At 36.7% G+C, this 27,723-nt stretch overlaps 1 protein-coding gene across 17 annotated transcripts in view; it reads right to left on the bottom strand.

The window, feature by feature from the left end:
* The window catches only part of scrib (scribble planar cell polarity protein), a 73,029-nt gene extending 62,207 nt beyond the window's left edge, over positions 1-10,822 (bottom strand). For 14 of the 17 annotated variants that reach the window (XR_016197076.1, XR_016197090.1, XR_016197094.1 and 11 more), the window contains exons 1-2: positions 10,549-10,790; positions 8,869-9,405 (exon numbers count right to left, since the gene is read on the bottom strand). Coding sequence is in view for 2 of the 17 variants with exons in the window: in XM_089261898.1 (XP_089118024.1) it covers positions 8,869-9,030 (162 nt within the window). In the remaining 15 variants the exon portion in view is untranslated. Of the gene's footprint in view, positions 1-8,868; positions 9,423-10,548 lie in introns of those variants that run through there. The other 3 variants (XR_016197077.1, XR_016197078.1, XR_016197079.1) reach the window with 3 other exon arrangements.
* Positions 10,823-27,723: the final 16,901 nt, after the last annotated feature.

Here is a 27,723-nt window from a genome sequence, read left to right as displayed (position 1 = left end):
AGACCGCAATCGTTAGGACGTGTTTCTGTTCATCTTCGAGTTCGTTTTCGTGGTCATAAATTTCAAAGAGTTTGTCATTTGTAAACGCCGTGACCCGTCCGGCGGGTCCAGCATCCCGAGCTGCTAGAAGTTGCCTATGCTGTTGCTTTCTTTTCGTTCGACATGTCGCCAACAATTCATTTATGAAAATCACGATTTTCCTGGCTCCCCATCAATTTTGACGTTCGATTTACAATAAATTATTTTGGCGCTCCTCGTACTTTCCCAAAGTGAAGGGTCGCGACCGATCACAGCCATAAACATTCGGCTGACCTTCTAGCGATGTGGAGCACACACACACACACACAGACATACACACACCCATCCATACAGTCATCTCTCAGCACTTGGAAAAGAAAGCAGCGCCCCCAAGTGGCTGGCTGAGTCAGTGAGTCATAGACCTCAAGGTTAACAGCCGCACCGGGCGGCGCTGCTGCTTTCATTGTGCCAGCGAATTTAATCGGCCATTGTTGGGTCACTCCTCTTACTTCTGCCCCAAAAAGAACCTACCACACCGCAGGCAGCAGCGCCCGCACTCGCACTCGCATTCGCATTCGCGAGTCGCGACAATAGCAATAATGAAAATAATTCATAGTTGTACTCGTAAAATTTATTAACTTTTTCGCTCGTCTCAAAATACTTCTGGCACTGACAAGTACGAGTATGAGTGTGTCGCTGCTGGGGCCGTGACTCGATAAAGTTGATGACCCAGTTCAACGTGCCAGAAAGGTGTAAAAAAAACCCCCCCATTTGTTGTCAGCTTGCGCGAAAGCTGAACTGTTTTACTCACGCCTCAGCATAAGAATAAAAATTGTGAAGCGAGTGTTCAAAGCAAATGATTTATATGCAAACATCAATAGATATATTAGCTATGAAATTTTTGCGATTATTTTCACTAAACAGTTAACTTATTCAGAATTTAGTATTATTATTTCCTATGCTATTAAATCAATTCAATTTTCAATTTCGTTAAATCAAAAGTTAAATGAATTAAATGCTTGAATTTAATTATTTTCATACTCAAACCAGAAGCCAACATGCACAAATTTATTTACATTAAAGCGTATATAGCAAAGCATAAATATCTATCACTCGAAAACAAATTTTAATTTTTTATATGAACTTTAATAAAATAAATGCATGGGCTTTATTATCAAAAATATAAATAAAATATATGTATGTATCTAATAAAATAATAAAAAAAAGAGCTATCAAAAATATGCAATTGCACTTAAAAATAAATCATAAAGTAATATTCAAATGAATAAGCAAAGCCGTTGTTATCTAAAATACAAATTATGATTTATTTACATTTTTTTGTAATAAATATTTAATAAAATGCACAAAGAACGATGCAAAATATGCAATTACTTTTAAAAGTGAATAAATCATAAATAAATAAACTGATTCCAGGCAAAAAACGGGCATTTGTGAAACGTTGTGCTATTTATGAAGTTTCGTCATTATGAATTTACCCAAACGACCCGCACAAAGAAAAAACACACAAGAAAATGCATTTTTTTCGCTGGTCAGTTTCGCTAAAGGCAAAGTACTTTGACTCTCCCCAATGGCGTACGTTTTCCTGTTTCATTTTTTTTTTTACTTTTTCTTCAAGCGGGCACCTACACTGTCCCAGATTCTGTTTCCTATTTATAAAAAACGAAAGGCCTTTCAACAAATCATGCGTCAGAAAGTTGTATCTGTCAGGGACAAAAGCTAGCGACGAGCGAAAAATACAGGAAGACAAAACAAAACGAGAGACACAAAAAAGAAACCAGATAGAGAGACAAGCACAAAAATACAGTCATGCAAATTGCATATGAAATAGGTATGAGAGGGCCTGTGGCTCGTAGACAACAGAGCGGTGCAATAGCCGACAATGCAAAAAATAAAAGCAAAATGCACCCAAAGGAGGACAAGACGTGATGACAATAAAAACGAATGCGAATTGCAAACTTTTAGCCAAGTGCTGCCAGCCCACAAAGACCCACGCTTCCACTAGCCACCCTCCGCCCAGCGCCCCCACAACCAGAGCCCACAGAGTCCACAAGCAGCAGCAGCTTGTTGTATCTATGCGAGTCGCTCTTTTGCATGACCATAAATTACAAGCCGGCCGGTCGGCATTGCTACGTGCCACACGTACATTGCACGAGCATTACCAGTTATGCCAAGGTACTCGCACTACACACACACACACACACACACACACACACATAGATCCACTCATTCACTCACTCACTCGCGACTCACGACAAGCATTCACTCAGGCAGCCAACACACTTTTACTATTGTATCTAGTTGGAGCAGGCGCCCAGCAATCGTCAGCCAGCAGCTGGCTGAATAGGTTGTGTGTTGGCCAGGCCAACAAGTTGCGCCAGCTCGCCTAGGTTGCAACTCGGCAAAACGTGGCACGCATATGACGTAGACCCATGACGTCGCACAGCCAGATACTGGGGCTGCAGTCGATGCCTACAAACTAGTTGCGAGCCATGGATTAAATAAAATGCATTTCATTAATCCACAAAGCATTAATTCGCAAAGTTGACAAAGCAATTAGTTTAGTTTAGTTTGAAATCACAATGTGAAGCCATTTGTATAGCTTTAAATGCGTATGCAAGGCCGGCTCATAAATATATTTGGTTTAATTGTATGCCGTATAACGTGTATGAAGTGCGAGATGTGCTTGATGAGCTGGACTTTAATTTATACTACAACAACGTTTACAAATTGTGTGTCAAAATGATTTTGGTTTAATGTTAGCTTGAGCAGCACAAAATTAGAGTAAACAAACAACAAATTATCTGTCTACATAGGGTATATTTGAGTTTGTTATTCTGCACTCGAACACTCAAACATATATGCGAGCCATAAAACAGTGTATGCGCTCACTGCGCTGAACCATGACATGAATGTAAATACCCACAACACAATACAATAAATACAATGCAAAACAGAACAACAGATACTAAATACCCGTACATACATACGTACATACATACATACATTCACACACAGTGCACATCCATGCAGTGCGCTTGGATGATTTTGAGTAATTTTATAATGTATCTGCAAGTGTAATCAGCAGAATGTATCTCGGTGCTACACACACACGAACAGAGATGCGTACACACACATCCGTTGCGATGGTTGGTGGTGTGCATGTTGCAAATGACTGGGCGAGCAGCAAGTGCCACAACAGCGAAGCTCAGCTCACAGCACACCACAATCACACACATCAGCCACTGAAAACGAGTTCTAGATACGATTCGCGCATATCTGGCGGAACGCATCTACTAAATGCGAAAACCAGCTGAGCTAGAACAGAGCCGAGCTGTGAGACGAGTCACACTTGAAATTGAAAGGCCGCTGGCTGATGCCACTAAACTATGTATATGTATGCACATGTGTATATCCGCGAGACGCGTATGTGTGCTTGCAACTTGGCCAAGCGTCAGCGGTTGCAACATTGCAGACACAGGCACAGATACATGGCAACAGTTTGCGAACGCGCTTCTCGGTGGATCCGACTCTGTGTGCCATCCCCAGGCTAGGCCAGCTCTGCCTGCTGGCCGAATCTGTGCGCCTGCTCCATTCTGTACATCTTCATTTTCCTAGGCGAACCGCGCCGACAACGCACCCAAAAGAGCAGCAAATGGCTTCGCCCATTGTTCTGTTATTGAAGCTGTGGCAGCCACAAGTTGCAAGTTGCAAGCTGCACGCAGCACGCAGCACGCAGCATTTGTCATTGCGACAGCTCGGTTTGGTTGGCAAGCAACAAGCGACAGCCCAAAGTAATTTGTCTATTATATCGTGTCTCTGCTTGTTAGCTGTGCAATTTAGATGAAACAAATCGATAAATTTCCCCACTGCTAATGTCTCGCTGAGTGTGTTTCGAGTGCAAACGGTTTGTTGACGTCAGTTAGTGGATTATTGTTTAAATGCAGTCAGCAAATAGAGACGACTACAAATATTTCCAAAGTATGTGCTCGACTAACAGATATCTTAAAATTAACAGGGGCAATATAAATATAAACACTGCTTTGCACGATAAAAAAACAAAGAACTTTTATTATCGATCAATCAAATTTGCGACAAAGCTACGAGATAAGAAAATCATTGAGACATAAAACCATTTGCTGTAGGAGGGTAAGGTCGAATTTATGTATATATTGAATATGTATACGTAAATTCAAGAAAAGATACGATTAAGAACTATCTATTTATGTACAGCATATAGCGATATAAATATAATACGAGCACACCTAAAGACGAACATATTTTGAATATGAAAAACTATTTCTAAATAGAAAAGATTTTATTGCTATCCATTAAAAAAGCCGAAATAAAAATCATAAAATTTTAAAAATAAATAAATAAATAGTTGTATTGTATTGTAGGTTTCCTTTTCAAAAAGCTGCTAAAAATAATTTATTTAAATTTTTTATTTTATTTTTTTTTTTTTACATTAAATGTTTTATACATTAAATATTTAAAAGGAATCGAAGCCTATTTTTAAAATTAAGAAAGAAATGGATGCAACATTGATTATTATTTAAAAATAAAAAATTTAAATAAATTATTTTTAGCAGCTTTTTGAAAAGGAAACCTACACTTTGTATACTATATTTACGACAACCTTTATTAATTTAATTCATTAATATTTTAAGCATTGAAAACATTCAATCAAACCCTATATGGTGCCTTACTATTTTACAGGGCATAACATTTAATTGAAATAGCTTGAGAACATTTATTGTATGTCTGTTTATGGAACCGGTTTTGAGCGACTCGACAGCTCTAAAGAATTTATATAAGCAAACCGTTGAGTGCGCTGCTAGTAAAAATAAATAAAAAGCTAGCTAACTGTGACCCATTGCAAAAGCCGAATAGATAAAAATCCACTTAGAATTTCGGCCACAACATAAAGCAGAACTATCGGCCACTATGAGACACTATCAATCGGGCCAGCTTACAGCTAAGTTTCATTTGCTTGTGGGCTTAGCTAGAGCTAACTGGTAGAGACAGAGAGACGAGGCACGACGACGCCATTTTAAATGATATTTAGTTGTTGTTTTCATGGCTGCGCTGCTGCTAAATGATGTCATTGCCGACGCTTTGGTATTGTGTTCCAATAGCCAGACAAACAGACAAACAGCCGGTTAAGTTCTCTCAGAAACAAAAACAAAAACAAAATAAAAAATAAAAAAATAACGCACCTGCAATAACAACGGCGCGACGTTTCGGATTGCAAAAGACAAGCAGCCAAAACGGGAAGGCGCTCAGGTTTTTGTAGGTTTTTGTACCTGGAGACCAGACCCCAAGGCAGCGGCAGGCGATAAAACCCTATTACTTGATATCTTATCGGCGGGCGTGACTAATTGGCAGTCAGCGAAGAGAGCACTGAATGGGGGGCGACGGAATGGGGGTACACCCCACCAAGGTGGACAACCCAATTTTATACTCAAGTGAAAATGTTAAAAATTTCATTGAAAGCCACTTGAGGTAGGTTCCGCCCGCAAGCCACAAATGAAATTCCGCCAAATGCCAAATACCACAGAATATTTCGCATTCAAATGCCACTTAAAACGACGTTTGACACATACGAAATAATTGCTTATAATAACTCGTGAGAGCAATTAATTATGTAGATTTTACTAGCTCTCAGACTTCTATTACTGCAATAATTAATTTCAATTAGCTATAAAAATAAAATTATTTATAGCCACCATGAGGGCAAAGTCGACACATGTAAGTTTATATGGCATGTAATTGCAATAATTCTCAAAAGAGAGAGCGATTTCTTACTATCGACAGATAAGTGAGGTAAAAGTGATAGCAGCTATCGAACATTAAATGAATTTGCCAACTTTAACTCTAAAGCCAAAGGAGTATAAAATAAAATTTAAATAAATATTGAAATATTGGTCAATTTGAAATGCTTTCAATTCAGAAAAGTTTATTGAAACCGTTCCTCACAAGTATTCAAATAGAGAGTAATTTACTACTATCGAAAGATAACAAAGGCAAAAGCGATAGCTGCTATCTATGATGATTTCGTATATTCAATGGATTTGCTAAATTTAGCGCTGATGCGAAAGGCCAAAAACCTAACAATTGAAAAAACTTTTTATTTATTTTTGATTTCTTTGTATTTGCGTTTTCTTTTCAAACTGTCTAAGCAATTACCAAATTGACTGTAGTTGAAAATAAAATTTAAGAAAATATTTAAATACATAGTTGGTCGATTTGAAAAGCTAAAGTGCTGAACTGCTCATCTCCAGCTGGCAAAAGCAACAAGCGACGTGAATAGACCTCGAGATTGCGGCAGATTGTCGTCGAGTTAGTGGCAATACAATTGAAGCACAGATTGCTGTCGTTGATGTTGTTTATTGTCGCTATGACAACGCGGAAATTGTCTGCCGCACTCAAAGACCTAAAGGGTTGATGGCCGATCAGAGCTTCTAGTATCAACAGCAGCAGCGGCAGCAACAACCAGCAGCAGCAGCAGCAGCAGCAGCAAAGAGCAACAACACCAATAACACATCCGACGCTGTCAGTTGGTTTGGAATTCAAACAAACTTCCACAGCGCAACGAGAAGGAACATCATCATTATGGCTGTCCATTGTTGTCGTTGCTGTTGCTATTGTTGCTGCTCTTGTTGTTGTTGTTGTTGTCGCTGTCATCGGTCAGCAACATGTTGTTGCTACTGCTACCTTTGTTGCCTGTCTGCCTGCTTGCAACGAGTGGGTCCATTGGTCTAGTAAATGCTGTTGCTCTGCTTGTGCACTTTATTGATGTAAACGAGGAACACAAATTTGCATTAGAAGTTCATTAGTGAGTGCGGCTAACCGCGAAGGAAGCTCTACAAGATGCAAACTGGAAAACTTTACAATTTCATGACATGCGGCAAACAACTGAATGGAAATTACAGCAAAGTAAGACGAAGAAGAGCAGCCGTAGATGCCGTAGATGAGATACACTCACCAGAGATTGCGAGCACAAAATTTAACTTTATAATTAGATAGTTAGAATCAGTAATGATTAAGTTGAAACTTGCTGCGATGAACTGTTTAGTTCCGTCAGTCTAGAGCAGAACACTTCTAATTCGATATTATATTTTACCATTTATATGAGTTTCTTTATAGATGTAAGGCAAACATAGCGATATACAATATATACATATTTATTTCTTATTGAACTGACTGACAAAACGAATAGAGGAAACCTTTTGCATTGCACAACTTGAGAAAAGTCTGTGCGCCGCTCTTGCGTAGCTACCTATAAAACTTTAAATATAATAAAAAACTTTTAATTTTTTGGTTTCCAGATACCGCAACTGTGTGTCGAGTATTCTTTTCATTTTCTGCTTCAAGCATTTTAACAAATCAATAAAAAATGCCAAACTTGATGCCAGACTTTAAAGGAGAGCTTTCGAAAAGTTTATACGTAATTATATAAATATAAAAATTATAATGTAAATTTCAAATGGTTTCAATTTTTTTCTATTTTCTGTTATATCCTAATGGATTGTAGTACAACATTTTTATATTTATTGTAAAATTGTTTAAATTGTTGAAACTAGTCAGCATCAGCAGGACAATGATATACATATATGTATTTATACATACATATATAACAATGTATATAGTATTTATAAACATACATATAGTATAAGGCAAACAACCAGGCAACCCCCAACCAGCACCCACCACTTGTTGCTATGTCAACGCTTTGTTTTCTGTTTATAGATTGCGCTACTTGTTGTTGTCCGTGTTGTTGTTGTTTGTTTGATTTGTTTGTTTTTAGTCAGCTGCATATAAAACGGAAGCGAGGGGAAAGAATAAATAATTGCTGAGCATTCGCATTCGAAATGATTCAACCGCTGATAAGGGACAGAGCAATTATTTGAGCCTATGCATTTCACTTCGGATTCCGAGCTATAATGAATATTTTCAAATCAAAAACTTACAAAATTAAATTTAATGTAGTGCAAGTAATTTACTTTTATTTAAAATGCTAAAAATTACAAATTTCCAAGTGTTTATTTTACTTGCTCATAGTCTGATCTGCTGCATAATTAATAATGCTCATATACATGTAAACAATTTAAAGTAAATGTTCTATATATAAACAGATAGGCATATATACATACATATATATGTATGTATTCATCTTCTTGCATGTTGCGTAATTGGCGATTCAATTATGTATGCATGCCGCAGACATTCTTGGCCCAAGTGGAATGAACAGAAATTGTAAAAGAGCCGCGCCCCACTGTGCATCCATATTAATTAAAGACTTCCGTTCGAGCTGAGGCCCACGGACGTCTTTTGTTGTAATCATTGTCTTGGCAGACCTATTTGTAGTATGGAAAGAATGAACAGACGATGCAATGGCCAGCGCACACGATGACGGACAATAAACCTCACCAAAGGGGGTTGGCAAGGGGCTGATGAGCTCTAGGTAACTGGCAGGACTTCAGCGGTTCGCATTTATATGTGAAAGTATCAACTTCTAAGGGATGCTGCACGTCTGCATGCTCATAAGAAAAAACTGCATCCTAACATTTTAGCAGAGTCCATTGACCCAATTAATAATTAGCATAATTCAGTGCCAGGAAAAATACAAATTATACTCCTAAATTGTAGGATTCTCTTATATATCGCATTATATTTATAAAAATTAATTTCAATACATTAATGTATATTTCAATTATGATAATTAAATTTGATTTCCTAAAGAATTCATTTCCCTTTATACCGACAACAGCTGTTACCAAAAAAAAATAGACTCAACACACATACCCATACAACAATATTTATACTGACCTTTGGCAAATCCCGTATGTGATTCGCATCTAAAAAGAGTTCCTCGAGGGTTCGCGAGTAGCGTAAAATTTCCTCCGGCACTTGGGGCAGTGAACAGTGGCGCTTGTCCACGAATTCCACCTGCCTGTTGCAGCCTTTGAAAATTGGAATGCACTTGAACATGGTTGTTGTTGCTGATGATGACGTCTTTCGTGATGGTTGTTGTTGTTGTTGTTGTTGTCGTTTTAGTCGTCGTTGTTGCTCTCGTTATTGCTGCTGCTGTTGTTGTCTTTGCACAACAACAACATACACTTAAATCGTTGCGTTTGCAGCATCTGTTGCGAACGCACACAAATATACAAACACGCACACACACACGCACGCACACGGAAACAGATAGAGACAGAGACAGGCACGCGCAGTCTTTGTTGCTGGCCTGGCCCTGCACTACGTTTCTTTATTTTCTTCGTTTGTTGTTGTTGTTGTTGTACTTTTGTTGGCTTTATTTTCCGTTTCACTTTTATCGCACACGTTTTGGCAACATTTTGCGCTTATTTACTGCAAATGAATTAAGCATTTAATACATTTAACTTTGCACTATTTGTGTTCGCCTCTGTATTTGTATTTGTATTGGTTACGCGCAACGTAAGAGACAGCGCAAACGAAGAGGAAGCAGCTGAAGCACACGCGTCAAAAATGCCTTGCTTTGCCTTGCTATCGACTGTCCTTGCCTAACAGTTATTGTTGTTGTGACTCCATAGAGAGACAGAGACAGAACGAGAGAGCAGTAGCGTGTGCGAGCGCGCAGAGCGACTTCAGGCCTACCATGAGCTGAATGTGTGTGAGTACGAATGAGTGAAAGAGAGTAATAAGCAAAATAATGAATAATAATAAATTCTAATTGGCACTTTCGTCTGCTTCTTGAGGCTGCTACTGTTGTTTTTGTTGTTGCTATTTTTGTTGTTTGTGTCCGGCTTTTTTCTTGTCGCACTTTGGTCACATTTTATCACGTTCACAAGTTTTCATAGTTGGCAACGCAAAACGAAGCAATCGCAACATTTGTTGCTTCTTCCACTAAAAACACTCACACAACACACATACACATTGACAAAACACACACACTCAAAATCAAGAAAAAGCGAAGCAACAACAAGTCACAATGACACTTGACTAGTGCGCGGCAGTCGCTTGCGAATAGGCTTAGAATGAGAGAATTGTAAAAGAGGGCCCAAAGCGTAGATGATGAAAAGCAACAACATCAGCAATAGCGACGCACCAAGCACACACACACACACACACTTCAACAAACGCACACTCATGCATACAAAAACTCCACTTGGGTCAAAAATTTTATCGAAATGAAGAGAATTATAAACACGGCCAACATCGACACACCCAACACACACACACTCACTCACACATTTAAATGTCCAAAGCCGGGCATACGCACTGAAAAGATTGTTAGCTCGTGTTTGGTGCCACTGTGCAGCGTGTTTTGGAATTTACACATACACACACGCGTACTCAATTCACACACACACACATGCCCATACAGACACTGTGCGCCGCGCAACAACAAAATGCTGGGCTTAGGCAGCAGCTACACAACGCCGACTACAATACAAAACGAGGCAAAGGCGACGCCGCTGCGTTCGGCGCCAGTTTGCACAATTTTTTCGCACGCTTCATTTTGCCACTTACATTTGCTTCGAGTGCAGTGTGGTTAATAGCAAAATATGAATATTAACTGTACAGAGGCAAAAAACAACTCGTTAGCGTGCAAGCCCACACATACACAGGCGCGCACACTACCATACGCGCGTACACACACACAAATGGCGTTTACTCAAAGAAACAAACGTACACAAAAATATTCAATGCGCAACGCCCGCTCAGATCAACCGCTCGCGACAAAAACAATTCGGCAACTGGTTTGTGAGACCAGCATGCCGCAACACAAAAAATAATTTATTTCAATCGAGCAGTGTGACCATGAGGCGCGCAGAAAATATTCGATAACTTAGTTTACAAAAATAAAATATATTTGTTGAGTAGGCTCACTGTTAATGAGCTGCTACAAGACTGTTAAAGTCGTTGTTGCTATAATGATGGCTTACAATAACAATGTTTTCGTAAAAATATTTAAATTTAAGCGCGATTAAAAACATTCTTACTGTCATTGACAGGCTAAGACCTTAGAGACGTGAAATCAATGAACAATGATATGATCAACATAAATAGTTGGCGGGAATAAACAATAACAAACAAACTGATCAGTGCCAGCACTTAGACTGATTGATTAAGGAATCACTTTCGCTTGCTAAAATCTCTGCAAGTATATATAAAGCTACCATATCCCTCTCACAAGGAGACAAACACTGACCAAATTTATCAAAAATGTGACGTCACACAACCTGGCTAGCAAACAAATTTTAGTAAGAACCTATTGTGTCAGTTGGCAATGAGTTCTTTGGACAGTTACAGTGGTGAGCTCAAAAAGGCACTGTTATCTGATGCGCTGATGTGAATTCCTCAGTTGAAGTTGGCTGCGCTACATCGGCAGTGCTGGCAAATGTCGGCTACATTATTTGGCGCGCCTTTCAAATATTAAGCGAAAACGTTATGTTTTAAGCAAAATAAATTGTGTGCAATTTCATATGATTCATTTAAGAAATAATTCAAAGAGCGTAAAATTTGTTTTCAGATAACATGTAATAAATTAAGTGAATTAAATTGAATCAAATTAAGTACTGAATTAGTATTTTTAGCGTTAATTGAATGGAGTTCAGTGTGCTGACATTGATAAAAACAAATAGATTAGTTTTATAATGTCCTACTTTACTTATGCATGCACATTTCCCACAGCACAGAGCCTTTTACCTCAGCTTGTTAACGCTGTGGCGCCTTCTTTTTGGCGAGGGGCGTGACAATTTCAGAGGCAGGTGCTTATTTGGGCTGCTGCTTTTGGGCACGGCCAAGCGATCTTGAGAGACAACAAATAAGGAAAACAAACGGCGAGTGCAAACAATCCAAATGCAACCTCAGCGCTGACATTGTTGTTTGTCTCGCTGTTTGTTCAGTGTTGTTGTTGTTGTTCTTGGCATTGTTATTGTTGGTGTTGTTGCTGTTGCTGGCACTGACAAACACAGCTGTCGAGTGCGGCGCTTAAATGGCAAGTAAACTGCAACTCTTTGCTTTGCTAATTTTACGAAAGGCGCCTCGACAATTGTGTGGGCGGGTATTGAGTGAGCCAGAGTGAGCCAGAGTGAGCCAGAGAGAGAGAGAAGGAGACAGACCGAAGAGAGCACTGCCAGCTTAAAGTGTTTTCTGGGGCTGTGGTGGGCGTGGCTGTGCACTTGCTGCTTATTATTTGCACTCGGCAAGGCCAGAAGCATAATAAATTGAGTGAGGTGGGCGTGGGGCGTGGGACGTGGAGGCCGGTGGGCGGAGGCGTGGCATTCAGCACACTTGAAAATCTTTTATTCATGAATGCCGTGCCGCACCCCGCACCGCCAGCCCATAAAATTGCACAATTTGAAGAGCCGCCACCGCCAACACCACCGACGGAGACATTTGGCCAAAAATGGAAAAAAAAGGCAAAAAAAAAAAAACAACTTTTTTTTTCGTATGCGCCTCAAGGATTTCGGCAATGAGGCTTGGTCCTGGGTCTGGCTGTTGCTGTTGCTCTTGCTGCTGCAGGCGATAGTTGCATAAATCATAAAAGCCATAGCCAAAGATGTTGCTGTTGCTGTTGTTGTTGCTGTTGTTGTTGTTGTTGCTGTTGCTGTAGCACGCAAAAGGACTTTACGACACTTAAGCAGCGGCGCATTGAGAGTCACCAAGCATCTGAATTTGATTGCGCGGCCGCAACGTCAGCTGGGTTAACTCCTTTCGGCCGTGCCCCTTATTTATGAGGGTCTGAGGCGTGCCCCTCTGGCTGCTCTGGCTCTGGATTTAATATGCAGGCTCGAGCCGAGACTGTTTCAGCTTTATTGTGCCCAAATTGCTTCGCCTGCCGGCGAGCTCGGCCAGAGGAGTGCGCGTCCTTCGCTGTGCAACAAGTTTATGCCCAGCGCCTCAAGTAGCTACCAATCACATGTTTATTTGCGCACAGCTCGAGGCGCTCTCGATAATAATGGAAATTGCTTAAAAACAAGCCAAGAGATTTCAACTAGACTCTTATACAAGTCTGTGCTCGTAGTTGAAAATCTTATAAATCAAATAAACATTGGTTTATACTAGCCTACCACATTACGGACTTTATTGATTATTAAAAAATAATATTTATATATTTTTGAAAGTTATGTATTATAATATTTGTAATTCTTTTACAAAGGAATTTATATAATTTCCCATTCTCAGGGATTTAAATGATTGCCATTCAGGGTATAACAAAAATAAATAGCTTAATATAATATATTTATTTTGTATTTATTTATATAAAACTAAAACTTAATACTTGACATTATTATTTTATAATTATATACAATATTTTCTACTTTTCCCTTTTTATTTACATTTTGTCTTATACTAAACAATAGTATACAATTTAAATAATTAATAATTAATGATTAATAATTAATAATAATTAATAATTAATCCATTAAAAATTAATGACATTTTGCTTTTTGTGCATGTAGATATTTCGTTTATTGACATTTAACAAAAAAAAAAAAAAAAAAATTATGTCATATTATTTTAATTTTATTTATTTATCGTTTACTTTCATTTAACATAAAAAACTAATGTCATATTAATTTTATTTTATTTATTTATTAATTGTTACAAAGAATTAATTCTGTTTTTTTTTTTTTTTAATATATAATACGCTTGTAAGTCAATATGTAATTAAAGGGAACACTTAGTTAATAAACAGCTCGCATAACGAACACATTTTCTTGGGAACGTAATTTGACCAACACAAATTTGGAAAACATTTATTGCATGCGAAATTTCCATCAGTGTTAAATAACGAACTAGGGGAAACCCTGAATACATTTTATGAAGCTTTCCATTGCACTATGGGTAAAAAGTCGATTTTTTTGGCATTAATTGTAAATGAAGAGCTAGGAACTTGAAATTTTAGGAATATATTATTAATATTAAAAAGGAAATTCGGATTTTTTTTTTTACAATTGGGCGTGGCATTCAAATTTTCCGCCCCTTTTACATATTATATTTAATTAAAAATCATTACCTGTGGGCTCAAATTATTTTTAATAACTTTTTTGTACACTTTTAGCAATTTTAAATTATATTTTTATTATATTTCATTCAACTGCAAGCAAATATTAATATTTGAAGACTCTTAGAAATATATAAAATATATGCGATATAATTTTAAACTTAATGGTCTTCATTTTCTTCATCTAATTCAAAATTTAACTCTAAATTTTTATCATCTTTGTTTTGAGCTTCATTTTCCTCATCCTCATCCTCATTTTCGTCTTCATTTTCTTCTTCAACTAAGGTTGGCTCCATTAAGCCTTCAAATGTTGCTGGTAATTCAAAATTGGGATCTTCCTAAAGTTCAATAACTTCTTTTGGGAATTTTTTTTCTTGTTTTTCTTTTCGCGTTCTTTTAAACTGAGTGAAGAGAGAAGTGGATCAGATGAGTCTAAAGCCCTATTAAATATATCAGTTAAATTCTCTAATCGGCTACATTTCCTGGCGTGAGATTTCCTATCAGTTCTATACAGCTTGTTCCGGGATTCAGACGCGTTTTCTCCTAATATGTCAACAGGAATTATGCAAGTACCCATAATTTGGTATCCATACACCAAAATTTTGTAAACATCATTGATATTTCCACTTCCATTAGGCCTGGGTTTATCCACGTGAAGACCCATTTCATCCCACAGCCTCCGCTTAATTTCTTGTTTACGCAATGATACCTTTTGTTTGTCGACATCCTTAACACGCCATTTTTTAATTTCGATTCTGTACGATATTTTCAATACAAACTCAAGGAATCGAATCCAAGCATGCAGAGGGCTAATTCCATATTGCAAATTCGTAGAAGAAGTTCTAAAAATTTCCGAAGTACTTTCCAAAGTACCTTCACAATCAATTATCACCCTGCCTTCAAGCCACCTAGCATGATGCATTTTAAACCTTTCAAAATTCCGGTTGCACTTTGGCTTATGCTTCTTTATATTCTCTACAAACTGCTTTACTCTTTTATCAATTAGATTATTAATATTTTCGCTAATATTATTGTTAATTTTTTCAATAATAAAGTTTTTACCGCGCCTTCTTGGCGGTTGTTGTTGGCTCCACAAGCTCTGCACGAAAAAGCTCGTTTTTAACTGCAAAAACTAATTTTTTTCCAAAAGGAACAAAAAGGAGCAAGCGAGGTTAATAGATTCCGAACCTGGACATAATACACAACAACTGTTATATCAAACCTCTGTGAAGTGGTGTGCTGCACAAAAGTAATACTCCACGGAACACAAGTACATTTGTTAATTTTTAGCTAAAAATACACATAGACAACACACTGGACAACTGGACAATAACACAATTATAATCAAAAAGTAATAGCAAGAACTTATTGTACATACCATTAGGTACGTTTTCCATTATACACTTTTTTTTGTTTATGTTTACACAAAAGCTCCACTTTAATTGCAAGTTGAACAAAATTTCCCGCGCTTTTTATATATCAAACGCAACTATGCAACAGCTGACTTTGAGTATGTGTAAAATATTAATGGTAGTCGCTAAATTTTTAAAAAAATACTATTCAATCTAGTTGAAGTATATATTTTCAATAAATAAAAGAAAATTTTAAATTGTAAACAAAATTTTTTTTGAATAAATGCCAAAAAAATCGACTTTTTACCCATTGCATTGCATTGATAGTTTTAGTCTTTTAGCTTAACGAAAAAGATGCTGGAACGAGAGTCCACTGTAATTAATTTTTATACAAATATAATTTTGTTTTTATTTTGCTTATATTTTTAGTTTTGATCACTATAAATAACTCCAATAATACATGTATACTTACTTTCAAATATAAACTTTTGTGCATGCATACATCTTCTATCTTGCACTTTTAAATAAGACAAACACTTAATTATAAATTAATTTATTTTTTTACTATATATTCAATCCTGTGCTGATGCATTTCTCTGTTTTCTCTATTAAAATTCGTTCACTCTATATCTGAAATAAATGCATCATAATAGTATTAATGCTGCTATTGACATAATGATGCATTAATTTAAGTTATGCAAAGAAACATTGTTAATATTAAATTTGAATAAAAAAAAAAAACAGAGTGAAAATTGGCCACATTTTTTATTGACGTTCGACCGATTTCACATTTATTTAACAGTTGTTATTTTAATGAGATGAAAATAATCAAAACAATGATGACAGACCTGTATATACATACATATATACATGCAGTTATTAAAAAAAAACCTTTTTTTTTTTTATTAATTTGTTCGCATATTAAACGAAATATTAAAGTTGAAACGATTGCACTTTATTTGAAAAAAAGAGGAATAAGACTAATCTCATTACTTCCCAATATTTGGCACATACATAAATATACATACATATATACACAAACATACTTATATGCATATATTTATAGCTCCATAGGCCGTGAGCATATTTTGCATATATGCAAATTCTTAATTTGATTGAATGGGGATATTCGTGGGCGTTACGATCGCCTCTTGCGTCCATTTCAGATTATTAGCTGGCGCTAAACGGTACTCAAGAAGGTGGAGCTGCCACGCCTACCAACGCCGCTAGCCGCCGGCGGCACGCCCCCCATGCCCAAGTATCTCACGCGCAGCCCACTTGTGAGCCGCGTACTTAATTTATGACTTGGCCTGCAATAATTCAAAGTCATAGGCCTCCGGAGACCATTTCAGAACACTCGACCGCTGGCTATGGCCAACACTTTGCAAAACACCAACAGCAACAACAACAGCAACAGCATAAACATAAACAACAATAAGAGGAAGCAGAGCAACAGGGCATACCACACCTTGAGCTGTGAGAGCCTGCCCGCCAGCATATTGAGGCTAAAGAATTTTTAATTAAAATATTAAAGCCTCAGCCGTGAGGTGTTTCTAATCTTGAAAATTGTTTTAATTGTTATTTAGGATTTGTTGCTTTTATTGCTGTTCTTGCGGCACAATTTATGTGCGCCTAATTAGAGCAGACAGACGCGATGTCAGAGGTGGCGCCCTCTCACTTGTTATGCCCGTTCATGTAGCTTGAAGAGAGTATATTGGTTTCGAATGTCTGCAAAATTGGGTATATACCACTTGTTCTATTGTCTGCGAATTTGAATTTTAGCAGCTTGACAAATCATCAAATCAGCATTTAATTGATGATTATATAAATTTCTTTATTATTTATTTATTTATTGTTATAAAGAATTAATTCTAGATAACAATTGGTTAAGCCAGAGCGACAATGGCCTTCAGGCATATATAAATATAAGGCATATTAGTTTTATGCAATAAATTTTTTTGTCTGTTGCCATAAGCCGAAAGCATTTTGTTACTATTAAAGTCAGCTAACTTGAAGAACTCGTTTACATATAGGTTTCACTAATAAATCTATATTTGTTATTTTATTATTCCATATTTTTTTAGTTTACTATTTACAAAGCATTGAAATATTGTGCAGAGTAAAGTTAAGGGATTAAAAAAATTTAGAGTACAAATTATTTTTTTAAATATATAGGCTAATATTTTATGCAAATCTGACATTTAAACTATGACTTAAAAAAAAAAAACAATGAAGCTGTAGATTTCTTGGAAAAAATTTTTAATACAAATATTTAAAAAAAAATTTGACTCTTTAAAATGCAGTAAAAATCAAAATGTGTATATATATATATTTCGTATACTTCTTCCAGCAAACCGAACGATTTCAAACATACTCTCTTTCTCTCTCTATTTCTTTCTTTTCTGCCTCTCGCTCCCCATATATCTCTCTCTCTCTCTCTCTCTCTCTCTCTCTCTCTCCGTCCCACAGTTTTGGATCTAGTATCACCTCTTAACCCTCGATGGCTCACCCTTATGCTTACCTGTGAGCGCGTATTAAGCAGTCGATGTTGCTCTACTGCAACACTCCAACATGATTATATACTGGCTTACACAAAATATACAAAACATAAATAACAAATTATATATTTTTTTCACTTTTTTATATTTTTTGCAAAAAAGAAAGCCTCATAATTACCGTATTTTCAAATTACCATACGCCAAGTGAGACCACGCCGGCATTTTCTTTATTTTACATGACGGCCATAAAAGCTAATTGTATGCGTGCATGGCGGGCCCCGAGGGCAGGCGGCGGGCGGGGGACGGAAGAGGGGCTGAAGCTAAAAGAAGACCAGATGAAGAAGAAGCTGGACTGGAATGGACTGGGCTGGGCTGCGGCTGGTCCGCGTTAAGGTAACCTTGGCTTGTTGCTGCTCGGTGATTTATATTTAATTGTTGTCATTATGGTCATCAAAATTGTGCGGCGGGCCCCAACACCTGCCCACTGGCGCATTTTTTACACCAGCCCCGCCCACTCCGCCACCCACACCCACACCCACTCCAACAGCAGCAGCAGCAGCAGCGAAAGCGACGGCAAGAAGAACAAGAGAACGTAGCAATTAATTCAATTTGGCGGGCAATGTGTGAAGCAGTCGCCGCTTGTTTATTGTCATCTGTGGATGCTTGAAGCGTGCAAATACGCTTAAGATGGGCCAATTGTTGACAGAAGTGCGAGAAGACTTGGCGAGCAGAGCTGGGGCCAAGCGTCGCGTCGCTGCAGCAAGAGCGCATTTTCTCTTAAGGATTCACCAAAGAGTGGGTACAGGATGGAACGTTTTGGCATTGGAACAGCGTTCACTGCTTTGCCATTTATTCCCACTCTCTCTCCTTCACTCTCTCACTCTCTCGCTCTCGCTCTGTATATGTGTATTCCGTTTCCGTTTCCATATGCGTTTCGGCTTCCATTTTGTTCAGTTCAGTTGCTCTCCAGCCTCGCCGCCATTCGGCTGGATCTATGTCTGGGGTCGGCATTCGCTTTGCTGTTGCTTTAATGAAGTCATCATAGAGGTTGACGAGAGTAAAAGCGAATCGAATGCTGGTCATTTATACTCTGCCCTTCAAGCAATTAAGCTTGCCATTTACATGTATCCTAAGTAGAGTAAAGTTCCCTCGAGTTGAACATTTTCGGATTATCCAATTTATTTAATCAGCAAAAAAATAGAATGCTTTATAATGAGAGAATTTATTTAGCTTTATGATTTAATAATTAATTAATATTTGTATTGACAGACTTATTTGTTTATTTTTTTATTATTATGTATTCTTTGGAAATACAGTTTTTAATATATAAGTATGAAGGTATAATTACAATAATTTTTTATTAATATTACGAATAATGTATTTTTTGTAAATTTTGATATTCATATAAACAAATAAGACACGCACACTCACATATACAGGCGATTGTGCTTGGGTTGCGCTGCAGTGTTGGCAATATTAGGAGAACTTATTTGTTGAATAATTTAATTTCTAGACGTACGATCGTAATGAAACTTTCAGAACGTATTTATAATGTTAAAATGTATGTGTATACCGAAGCACAAGTCTCTAGTATTTGATATACGACTTTTACAAAGATGAGGGTGAGGGGGTGGATTTGGGGGTGGGGGGTAAATTTTAACAAAAACCGAAATTGTATGACATGCGTCTTAATATACATTTTAAATTGGGAGACTCTAGCCTGAGAGATGTAGGAGATACAATTTTTTTAGTGATCTTCGATAAGGTTTTTATATAAAAAAGTATCGGAATGAGTTATCGTTTTTTAGTGATAAACTCGATATCCGCGTGATATATACGGACATTTTAAAAAAAAGTTGAAGTCTCTAGCTCTTGTATCTTCTGAAATCGACGCGTTCAAACATACGGACAGACGGACGGACGGACGGACGGACGGACGGACAGACAGACGGACAGGGCTAAATCGACTCAGCTCGTCGCCCTGATCAAGAATATATATACTTTGTGGGGTCTGCCACGCCTCCTTCTGCCTGTTACATACATTTTAACAAAACCATTATACCCTGATTTCCCATTTTCAATGGGTTCAGGGTATAATAATAATAATATGAGGGTATACACCAGCTCAGCCTCAACTGCGGTAAACTCAATTTACTCATTTGACTTTCGTGAAAGCGTATAGGAATAAAAAATTGTATAAAGTATATGTTATTTAATAGTAGAGAGAAAGAGTGAAAGAAGAAAGACTTTTGTATGTTCCAATTATCGAAAGCTTATAAAATTGATTAAAGCAAATTTGTAGGCTTAACAATAATCTAAAAATATTAAATGTTAAATATTAACGATTAACAAACACATGAATGATTAAATATACTTATATACATATATATTAAAAATAGGCTGTTATGTACAAATATATACATACAAACATCATTTTATTTTTTCTTATTTTTTGGCTTTGTTTACTTTTTATCTATAAATATACAGACATAATTAGTATAAAATTAATTTGAAAAAAAAGGTTTTTTTGGATGTGTTTGCTCGAAAAAATTCCATCTTTATTCTTTTGATTAAAATGTATATAACAATTCATTAAAATTGACATTGGTGTTTAATTTACACAATGATTTCATCGAATACATTTTCCTATTTACATATATGTTCCATTTCTATTTTCTGCTATGCATATTGATATAGCCTAGCATAGAGTATTCACATTGAGGGAGAACTTGTAAATTAATAAATACATCAATTGTAAACTAGTTTGTGCTTACTCTTATTTACTATTGATATATATGTGGAAGTTGGACGAATTGAATCACTTTAGATATTCTAAAACATCATCCAAAGGAATTTCAGGAGATTCCCTGGATCATTCGTACAGGTGATATTCCAATCACGCGCTCTAGTGCGTTTTCATATTCTTCTTCTTATTTATTTATTTATTTATTTTTATTTTTTGTGGGAATAGGCCGGTTTTAAAAATAAATATAACGAAAATCAAAAATACATACAAAATATATGTTCTCAATGGGGTCTGCCACGCTTCCTTCTGCCCTTTTACATTAATTTTAACAAAATGGGCTCAGAGTATTAAATTGGATTTCCACATTTGTTAATAATTCCAACTGGTTGAATAGTCTGAAAGGGTATTTATTGTGCAACAACTGTATTTATTTCATTTTGTGTACGTTTTTTACATCTTGTGAGTAATGCAATTTAAAAAATATAAATTGCTGTGAATAACTTTTTTTGCAATTTCCAATTGACACAAATTAAATTAATTTTATTTTATTTTGTATTTTTTTTTTTTGGTATTGCCAGACATTTTTTATTTGTTGAATCAATTCAATATAAAATTGCAGTTCTTTTATCCTTATTTTTTCCGTAATACATTCAAATTTAAATAGGTTATTTAATTAAATGCGTTTGTTGCCCACGTGAAGCCAACAATTGCGTGAAACATCAGTTGGCTTTTCCATTTTTCAGTTATTTTATTTTTCCGCTCTCCCTCTCACACACACTCTCTCTCTCTCTCTGACTCTCTTTATCTCTTTTCATATCTCCACCTTTTCCAGCCGATTGTATAATTTCGTACAACTTTAATGTTGTTTATATATATATATTTTTTATTTTAAAGCGTTTGCCCCAAACTGTCGCTGGAGCAAATGAAACTCAACCAACAAATGCGTTGATAAGGAATCTGCGAATTGCAAATTGCGAGCTGCAGCTGTGAAAAATTGTAAAATTACAATGAATAATGCAAAAAATCATTCGAACCGCTGCAAATGGCTTATTATACCGTCCCAGAGAATACTTTAATCAGGCTATTAAGCAATTCACATATTTTTATTGTAAATATATATCTTATTTTCCGATTCTCTGTGATTATACTGTACGCTTTTCGTACATATTTCATATATTTTAGTCTCTTGTTTTACGTTATTTAAGCAAGATATTGACTGCCTTCAATGGGAGTGCGCGATTTAAGAATATTATGTGGTTGATTCCTGTAATAAACACAAAACGACAGATTCTACGAAAGTCTTTATAATTAATTATACCCTGAACCCATTGAAAATGGGAAATCAGGGTATAATGGTTTTGTTAAAATGTATGTAACAGGCAGAAGGAGGCGTGGCAGACCCCACAAAGTATATATATTCTTGATCAGGGCGACGAGCTGAGTCGATTTAGCCCTGTCCGTCTGTCTGTCCGTCCGTCCGTATGCTTGAACGCGTCGATTTCAGAAGATATAAGAGCTAGAGACTTCAACTTTTTTTTAAAATGTCCGTATATATCACGCGCATATCAAGTTTATCACTAAAAAACGATAACTCATTCCGATATTTTTTATCGATAAAAAACCTTATCGAAGATCACTTAAAAAATTATATCTCCTACATCTTTTAAGCTAGAGTCTCCAAATTTAAAGTGTATATTAAGATGAATTTTATACAATTTCGATTTTTGTTAAAATTTACCTCATCTTTGTAAAAGTCGTATATCAAATACTAGAGACTTGTGCTTCGGTATACACATACATTTAAACATCATGATTACGTTCTGAAAGTTTCATTACGATCGTACGTCTAGTTTTCTGCTATAATTGTTCACTATATTCAATGAAGTTCAAGTTTGTATTATATTTTATTTCAAATTATCTGTGAGATATACTAAAGAAATTTAATGGAGTTTTTTTTTTACATTAAAATGTTTGCTATTTGAAATTATTTATGGAATAAAATAAGTACTTGAATTACTTTGGTACTAAACATTAAAATTGATTTGAGAAAAATTCTTAGAATCGGGCAGGTGAATGGAAAACTTTAGTTGCACTTGTAGCTGTCATCTCAGTTGTTTATTGGAAGACTTCAGTTGTTGTTGCAGCTCAGTACTTACAAAGTTCAATATTAAAAAAAAACAAGTAAGAAAGCTCTAGTCGAGACTGCTCGACTACGAGATCCCCTGAACCCTACAAGAAACTGATATTTCAAAAATAATTAGGAAACACACACGCACACACACACGCATACATACAAATACACGCACACACACACGCATACAAACAAACACACGCGCATATACAGGAGATTGCGCTTGGGTTGCGCTGCAGTGTTGGCAATATAATGAAAACTTATTTGTTGAATAATTTAATTTCTAGACGTACGATCGTAATGAAACTTTCAGAACGTAATCATAATGTTAAAATGTATGTGTATACCGAAGCACAAGTCTCTAGTATTTGATATACGACTTTTACAAAGATTAGGGTGAGGGGGTGGATTTAGGGGTGGGGGGTAAATTTTAACAAAAACCGAAATTGTATAAAATATATCTTTATATACATTTTAAATTTGGAGACTGTAGCTTGAAAGATGTAGGAGATATAATTATTTAAGTGATCTTCGATAAGGTTTTTTATCGATAAAAAAATATCGGAATGAGTTATCGCTTTTTAGTGATAAACTCGATCTGCGCGTGATATATACGGACATTTTAAAAAAAAGTTGAAGTCTCTAGCTCTTATATCTTCGGAAATCGACGCGTTCATACATACGGACGGACGGACGGACGGACGGACGGACGGACAGACAGACGGACAGGGCCAAATCGACTCAGTTTGTCGTCCTGATCAAGAATATATATACTTTGTGGGGTCTGCCACGCCTCCTTCTGCCTGTTACATACTTTTAACAAAACCATTATACCCTGATTTCCCATTTTCAATGGGTTCAGGGTATAAAAAACATGAATAAATACTTTGAATATTTGAAGTCGCACAGGATCAAACTGGGCAACAAAATGTTGATTGCTTGCTTTTACATTTACATCAAATACATTTTAAGCTTTGTCTCTTTAGTTCATTTAGGTTTGTTAATTATTAATGCAACACTTAATACTCGATCATACAAACAGATTAACAGCTGTGAAATTTACGAGTATTATCGACTTTCTAACACTCCCAATCACATTTATGAAGTTTGTAAGGACCTCAAGACTCAAGCCACAAGTTTCATCACTTAATAGCTTAAATTAAGTAAAATAAATAAAAAATCGTTCAACATTAGTAAACGGTTTTATAAGCAATATTATTACTGTATTAAAGTAATTTAATGCCATCGTAACCTCTCAGAAGTGGAAAGATGCAAAATAAAATGTTCGTGTTTATTTGTTTATACGCAAAAATATTTTGCTATTTATTTTTGCTATTTATTTTTTATTTCGCTGGTTGTGGTTTTTGTTTTCGTTCCCGTTCTCTCTTTGATTTTGCGCTGTTCAAGAAATTAAATACGACTTTGTCATTTGCAAACTCAACAGTTTTCCACGAAGCGAGCTCTCAGCCATTACAATCTCAGCGCAACCCACATTGAATATCTATAATTGTATTTGGCCCCCATGGCCGCGAGCTGGGGTCCTCATAAATAAGAGATGGGTAACGAAAACAGCTTATTAAATGACTGGCAAAAATAGCTGTAGGTGCTCGGGATGGGACCACATTATATACTCTGAACAGGCAGACATATTTGGATGAGCGTGCATATACATTTCGTGGAATTCAATATCTTTAATTTTGCCTCTGTACGCCTGCACAAAGAGGCAAACATTGGCTTTTAGGTATTAATTACAGGTGATCAATACGTCTGCAGCGCCTCCCATCACGAATGAAATAAATGCCTGATAAATAGGTGTATGTGTATGTGTGTGTATGTGTGTGTGTGTGTGTAGTTTTTGGGCATTTAAGAGCTCAGCTGCTTGAGCTAAACAAACATTTAAGTTGATTGGGCGGGCGCAAATGTAAAAAGTTTGCACTCGAGAGTTCACCAAATTCGCATAAATTCTATGCGTGCCATAGCAGCCGTGAACTTTTTAATGTATTTTAAAACACTTTCCACTAAACATTTTAAGTAAACTGCTGCACAGTCAACGTCTTCCTCTGCCTCGTGTTCGTGTTCGTTTTCATCTTCAGCTCCATCTCCATCTCCATCTCCAGCTCCAGCTCCTGCTCCAGCTACATCTGGCGCAGGGACGCCAACTTGACTTCCTGTGCAAGCGGCAAAGTTTTGTTGCACTCCTGCCGCTGCTTCAACTTCTGGCTGCAGTTGCACTTGCTCGGCAAATTCCATGGAGGCTGAAATCAACTATTTCATTTTGGATTCAACTGCTGTCCGAGCATTGCAACACCACCACCAACATCTACACCACCACCAACATCTACAGCAACAGCAACAGCAGCAGCACCATCAGCACCAGCTACAAAATGGCAAATTAAACTAAATACAATCGAGTGAACGAAGCTTGAAATACACTTACATAGCCAAGGCTTTCAAAGTGAACCGAATGTCTGATAAAAATTCCTCAAAAGAAATAAATGTAAGAAATCAAATAGATTATGCTGGATTAATGCTCTGATTTTCCTTTTAAAAATCGTTTAAATATAAGCTTATACAGTAGAGTCTCGAGAGCTCGAAATGACAAGGGTAACAGTCATCTTTTATTTGATTTGCACAAAAATTCAAATTATCGAGAATTATTAAGAACGATTTTTTTAATGGAATAGAATCTTTTTCGATTTATCGAGATTTTTTTCTAAAATAAATTGAACAATAGTATATAGAATCTTCTTTTAATAATCTAAGAATATATATGTATATATGATCATAATTATGTGCAGATATCCTGCTAAAATCATAGAGGCATTCTTTTTTTTTCTTTTAGTATCTATCTGTAATTTATATCTATATATAAAGTATAATTTATAGATTCTGATAGTAGTCTAGAAATATATATAATTATAATTATTTGAAAGAGTACTTTATAGCGTATTCAAGTATCCTTATTTTTCCACAGCATTTCATCAAGGCTCTTAACTGAATGATTTAGTCTGTGGAACTCCGCACAAAGTAAAGTATTGTGAATGCAACAACAATGGCAATATCAGCATAGTAATAACAATACCACGTAGCGCATAAAGTTCTTGGGTGTTTTCGGTGCTGCATACCCTACACTCAACGCCCCTACGCCCCTGTGCTCCTGTCAGTTGTCGCACTTCACACTGGCCGGCGCCCATTTGGATGGATGCGAAGGGGGAAGGGGGAAGGGGGGTGGGGGCGAGGGGGCTGAAAGGCTACTGACTCAGCTGCCAGCTGAGTTTCGAGCAAGTTTTGTGCTACAAAATACTGTATAAACTGAAACTCCTTTAGTTGCCGTGTGGGCGTGGCAGTGTGTCAATGTTTACTTTATGTGCCTAGGCGCAGACTAGTAGCTGCAAAAGTTTCTGTGTCCATTTTACCCCTGGGCTCTATTCTCTTCTATTTTTATTTTTTTGTTGATTTCTTTGCTCTCTTTCTCTCTTTTTTTTTTTAATGAAAATGAAGCTATGCGGGCTGCTTGTCAAAAAATTGTAATTAATTACAGTCGTAAAACGCAAAAGTTGCATAATTAAAATGTTATTGTTAATAATTAAATAAGCCAGAGCAAAGGCAAATACGACAATGTCGCTTAGCTCACAGATTAATTAAGCTGTCAATATTTGTCAAATCTTCTCAGTTAGCTCTTGCGTTTAATTTTAATTCCAATTTATGCCACCTTTAAATGCATGCATGCATTTGTGTGCTAGCCACGCCCACACTGCACGCCACGCTCACGGCCCACATGGTCAACCAGTGGCCCATTTACGTAAGTGGTTGCATGCTGTCGAGTAATTGCATGAATTTGTTGGCCAATGATTGCATGTTTGCCAAATTGTTTGACCAACTGTTGAGCATGATTTTTGTGCAGCTGAGCTTTGTGCAGCTGACCCGACCTACCGCCGGACAACTGTCCGGCCAAACTTCTCTGGGACATTGAATAATTAAAATATTTCCAAAATCAACTCTAATGCTCGACACAAAACTGAGATTATCAATGCCAGCGCTCAAAGCAAATGCACAAAAACTTGCCCAAATGGCTGAAAACGGACTGCGATGGGACTCTGTGGTGTGGGCGGGCTGGCTTCGAGCATGTTTGCACATTTGAAATGTAACAAAGATTTGCTCTGTTGTTGCTAGAAAACATTGCCAAATATTTGCCATGGAATTCACATGCTGCCTACAACAGACTTGCATGGAAAAGTTCCATAGCTGCCGGAAGATGATTGGGGTCAAGCCTTTATGTTTTGCTTGTATGCAAAATAGTATTAGATTTGCTTCTAATTGTTTTTAATTAAGTATGATTTATTGCACAAACAACAATAAGCAGCTCACAATGCGCAATTTTCAGCACTCTGCTGTTGTCTAACATTTTGGGAACTTTTTAAGAATTTGCTCACTCCAAACGAGCTGTATTTGCATTTTGATGAAACCCAGCATGTTATCGCAGGATTTATGATACGCTTTTAAAACGAGCGCTGCCAGAGTCTATCATTACATTGTGGGATTAAAAATAGGGCATAGAGTCTGCGGCGTGCTGTTGATGCCATCTCATTCTAATGTGGAAATCGGATTGTCGCTCTCAAATGTAAATCCTGAGTCTTCAATCTAAAAGAGCTGCTCCTGGTGTTTGGGAAAACTATAAAAGCAAAGGAAAAAGAGCATCAATATACCAACTCTAATATTCTTAGTTTAGAAGCAACTTAATGACAGTTATACTCAGGTTCTTCAAACTAATATAGGAACGCCATTGTCGAGCTGTCCTTATTAGATTTTAAATTTAATGAGCGCGCAATTTAGCTGATTTTGGTGCAATTAAATTTCAATTAGATTGCAATTAGACACCTGTGTCGCTGCCATCAACTGTGCTGTCCGATTAGCGACTGACATTGACAAGTGACATCCCCAATCGAACAGTTGCAAGCTGCAAC

The sequence above is a fragment of the Drosophila navojoa genome, chromosome 2 (genome assembly GCF_054131105.1).
Source record: "Drosophila navojoa isolate 15081-1374.11 chromosome 2, UAZ_NAV_1.0, whole genome shotgun sequence".
NCBI classification, from domain to species: domain Eukaryota; kingdom Metazoa; phylum Arthropoda; class Insecta; order Diptera; family Drosophilidae; genus Drosophila; species Drosophila navojoa.
This window is presented reverse-complemented; position numbering and strand designations above follow the sequence as displayed.